Raw genomic sequence first — 4957 nt, forward strand, 5'->3', positions numbered from 1 at the left:
TAAGTAATCATTAAAAAAGAACCATATGTCACTACATAAAACAATAATGTATTTGGTGTATGTTGACTTGAAACGGGAGTTTTTCGTACAACAGGTTTATATATCTCTCTAAACAGACAATGCGAGCACCAGGAACAATGATAACATAGGACCTGAGCAAATTATGTTTCATAGACTTATGATAATGTTTCCTATGTAATATAGCATAACATGATTATAATGTAATATACCATTAGATTGAATAATAATTTCTTTCCCACTACGTTACTCTTCCTTTCTCCCTCTTTTTCTCCTTTTCCCCGTTTTTTTTTTTTGGTCAGCCGATGGGGGGGGGGGCACGTGCCCCCCATGCCCCCCCCCGTAGTTACGCCACTGACCCCCCCCTCTCCTGTGAAGGTGGATTATAACCCTGATCTGCATAGAACCATAGTCTCATAAAGCTGAGTGATAACCCTGATCTGCATGGAACCATAGTCTCATAAAGCTGAGTGATAACCCTGATCTGCATGGAACCATAGTCTCATAAAGCTGAGTGATAACCCTGATCTGCATGGAACCATAGTCTCATAAAGCTGAGTGATAACCCTGATCTGCATGGAACCATAGTCTCATAAAGCTGAGTGATAACCCTGATCTGCATGGAACCATAGTCTCATAAAGCTGAGTGATAACCCCGATCTGCATGGAACCATAGTTTCATAAAGCTGAGTGATAACCCCTATTCTGCATAGAACCATAGTCTCATAAAGCTGAGTGATAACCCTGATCTGCATAGAACCATAGTCTCATAAAACTGAGTGATAACCCTGATCTGCATAGAACCATAGTCTCATAAAACTGAGTGATAACCCTGATCTGCATGGAACCATAGTCTCATAAAGCTGAGTGAGTAGGCTCTAGAGTCTTGAATGAATAAATACATGATTACTAAAAATTGCAAACCATCCAATTTGAATGCATTTTAGCACCTAACAAGATTATTAACCCCAAAACGAATACCCAAGGTTGACGACGTGCGTTTCATTCTTTCTACATGATAGGGTGATATTGATCCGTTTTATCCTGGTGTTGGTATCCATTAAATATCAAACTGCTTCTTATATACAAATATTTGTTTTTCGTCACACAAAACAAGCTTTCCAGACGGAGTCACCAAGCATGCACTTCGATAAAAAGATGTGCTCGGGTCGTTAAAACCTACTTCCCCTTTCACCTTGATTTCACCGTCCAGAGACATCTGACCAACGGTACACCTTCCACTGGTCTTATTCCAGTTGGTCACAAATATAGTGTCCGTTAGAGTCTCTGATCGAAACAAGGAAAAGTCCCCTTCGTCGTAGACATGAGACTTTGTTTCCCCATTTCTTGTGATGACGGTGACTTCGCAATCACCACTACGTGCGATGATGCTCCCTGATGACAATGCGTGGATCCGACCGCGGATTTCCTTTCCCGAGAAGTTAATCGTGTCCTCAATCTCTCCATTGTCAGGGTTGATGATATGGATGCTTGACTGTCCATAAATCGCGGCAAGGATCTTACCATCTGATCCAACATCCACATACGCATAATTGTAATCGATTCTTGGTATAGGAATGTTCCGAATCTGATTCCAGTTGTCGTCGTGTACAGTTACACATTTGTCCAAAATGTCCCCAGTACATCCTTTGCGGAACTTTCCGCATGCTATCCTGCTCCGGTCAATAGAGGAACAGGCAACAAAGTATGTATCGGGATTGCCCTCGACTGCTCTGATAGATGTGCCTTGACTGAGATTAATTACATATAGTCCGAGATCAGTTTGTTCATGATTTGTCACAGCAATGCTATCGTATCCCACCAAGCCCACAAATTTTGGCACCTTCACTGGATTTTCAATGCCTTGTACATCGATAGTCTTTATGTGTTTCCACCGCATATAATTGGAGCATTCTAGTCGCCCACAGAATGAGCTATTGATGTAGCCTTTGACGAACCTGACGTTGCGCAGAATGTGTTCCAGCTTTCTAACTGCTTGGCAACCTTCTTTATCACGTAATGAGCGAATCAATTTCAAGACTTGATAGGTATTTTTCATCAAATCACAGTCGTCTTGTTTTAATTCTTTGACCTTGTCACACATTCCGTGAATGATGGTGACCTTCTTTTTGAAGTCCATCTCTAAGTTTTCGATCTTTTCTTTAAGGAGCGAGATTTCCTTAAGAATTTCATTCTTCTGCTGCTCCAAAGGCTCTATTTGTTTATCAGCATACTTGTAACAGAACCTTAACTTTGTCGCCCTCTCCTCATTGATTCGGCCTATTTTTTCCTCTGCTTCTGCATTTATTTCTCTTTCCTTTTCCCGCTTTATTGTTTTTTCATTTTCAATTTTAGCATCGTAAGCATTTTGAACAGCTGTTTGAACCAATGTCAAATCGAAAGCTGCAACTGCTTTGCAAGATTTTATACCTTCTTGAACATTGAGTAAATACTCATTCCTTTGTCCAGTATCTGTTTCTGTTTTCATTTCCCTTATAAGATCCTCTATGTTCTCATTGTTGCAAGTTATATGGTTCTCAGTGACACATATATTGCATATAGCTATCACGTGATGTTCGCAGTAGAATTTGATTGGCGTGTTGTGTTTCGCACATGACCATGTTGCGTGTCGCCTTTCTCTGTTCAGTCGATCTTGTTCAAACGGCCCTGAGAAATCAGACGCCATGATGTATTACGTCACCTGTTCATAGATGAAAAGAAAGTGTCTTACATGAATTCAATGGCATTAAGAAACGACTTCGGCTGTTATAAAGTTTCACTTTCTACTATTTTCTTCAGACGACTTGCAGGCTGGATGTGTAAACCTTTTTTGTATATAACTCTTTCACTGGCCTTTTATGCATTCATTTATGCCTGCATGCATTAGGTTGAATTAAATACCAAATGAATAGCTAGAAAATATATTTTTATGACGACGAGATAAATAAAAGTAATTACAGGGCATAAAATATTATATGATACCGAGAGATATGACAATATAGTGGTTCCAAGGGAAAACCGATAACCGGCCGGTGTATCCACTGATCTGTTAACAGTCATTTTAGTGCATGGTCCTAGTAGGTCCATGGTGAGTGCAATAAATCCGATCGCTTCTCAGCATCGGGGGCGGGGGGATCGTCTTCAGATTAAAATAAAAACATCTTTAGGAAATGATTGATTTACAATTAACAAACTGAAAATACAATTTGATGTTCGATATACCATCCCCTCCCATTTCATTTGCATGGCTCTGAGTCCATGTGAAGCTTGATTTATCCTGCAGAAAATATAATCACAAAAAAGCAAACTAGAGAGCAACAGATGCGTCTGTGCTGGGAGGTAGTTTTCGCAACCGCGAGGCACAACGCTTTCGGGAACATAGAGACTGTATTGCTAAATGTCCTTCATGATAATGAAGTCTTTGTCGATCAGGGTTAATGAATCGAAACAATGGTTTCGTCCTGGACTCTGGGAAAAAGCTCCGAAACGTAGGACGAAACTGCTGTTCCGATTACTTTTAACAAAGCCCATGGCCAGCCGCCCAGCTTTTAATTGTAATTTGCATTTTCAATGTATTTGCTGCATGTGTTCTATGATTCGTTGTGCGCGTCAGAACGAAAACTCCTTAATGTACCGAAAATATAACATCGGTGTACGTATAGCAAGGCCTATAATATAAAACATATTGCGTCAGACGAAGTGGGAAGTGTTTCAAATAATAAAAACTTGGGGGATTAAAATTCCGCACCAGAATGAACAAAGGCCAAATTAACTTTGTCCTAGCTACCTTTTATATTTCAGCTACCATGCATGTTCAGACTAACTTCATAAGACGTGCAACAGTCAGGTTTCTAAAGTGAATCGCCATTTTAAACCCACACACAGCCATGCAGGCAACTACTGTTTGGTTAAAATCATTCACCCTTTTCGTGTGTATAATAAGTCATCATACATGTTTTAACAATTATTGCCGCCTATTGTCATGATCGTGAATGCATAAGCGATGATTAATATGTGATCACAGATGCACCAACCAAACTGTTACTTTAGACGAGATAGCCACCGGGAGTAGCCATAGTATACTCGTTATCATCGATATACTTTATTCCAATGAAAAGTTTATATGCTTATCGGATGCTTACATACTAAATTTCTTACCAAAATAAGATCAAATTCCGTGCAGATAAGGTTCGCTGCTGTAAAGAAGGCTCATGCATCATTCAGCTCGGTAGCACCAAATATTATTCAGTCGCTCAACAATCTATAGGGATATTCGGGTTCATTGGAGCAATAAGGAGTCGATATAAAACGATGCCCGCCCCGACGCGATTTTGAACAATACGAAGGGAATACCCCTTATATGCCTGTACTGGAACTGGCATGGGGTTGGATAGGGCCTATGCTGGCCTTAAAAGGGGTAGTCCGGGCCCGAGTCCGGGCTAGAAATAGAATTCAGCAAAATTCTAGAAATTTCATCAAAATTCGATAAGGAATAATGAAGTTAATCATTGAATTTTAAAGTTAAGCAATATTTTGAGAAAACAGTTATAATTTTATGTACCGTATGTCATTATGAATATTCACTCAACATCTATTTCTTAATCAATTTATATTGAACAATACTCTGTGACCAGTCATCCTTCATTTTCCTGTTAAATCATAATCACTTAGCGGTTTCCAGTTGCCTTAACTTTTCATTTTGTCTTAACTTTACAGTAACATTTTCTGCAATGCAATTTTGATCTTTTATTTGATTGTATTTTATTGTTAACAATCATCTGTTTTTTTTAAAGAATAATGTAGAACCTGTAGATGCCATTTTGAGTGATATATTCTTTGTGAATATATTGTACATATTGATTTTTATCTCAGGGCCCTCAAGGACAACATTTTGTGTAACTGATGAGGTCACCCTGATTAAACAAAACTATTTAGGTCC

At 39.1% G+C, this 4957-nt stretch overlaps 1 protein-coding gene across 1 annotated transcript; it reads right to left on the bottom strand.

Annotated features, from left to right (window-relative positions):
- Positions 1–377: 377 nt before the first annotated feature.
- Positions 378–4507, bottom strand: LOC121410792. The gene is made up of 2 exons (XM_041603104.1): positions 4177–4507; positions 378–2719 (listed from the first exon to the last, which is right to left on the bottom strand). The coding sequence occupies exon 2, from the start codon at positions 2702–2704 to the stop codon at positions 1079–1081; it is 1626 nt and encodes a 541-aa protein (XP_041459038.1). The 5' UTR covers positions 2705–2719; positions 4177–4507; the 3' UTR covers positions 378–1078.
- Positions 4508–4957: the final 450 nt, after the last annotated feature.

This window comes from Lytechinus variegatus, chromosome 3 (genome assembly GCF_018143015.1).
Source record: "Lytechinus variegatus isolate NC3 chromosome 3, Lvar_3.0, whole genome shotgun sequence".
NCBI lineage: Eukaryota > Metazoa > Echinodermata > Echinoidea > Temnopleuroida > Toxopneustidae > Lytechinus > Lytechinus variegatus.

Coding starts and splice junctions, on each gene's coding strand:
- LOC121410792 (XM_041603104.1), bottom strand. CDS start 2,704: ATGGCGTCTGATTTCTCAGGGCCGTTTGAACAAGATCGACTGAACAGA.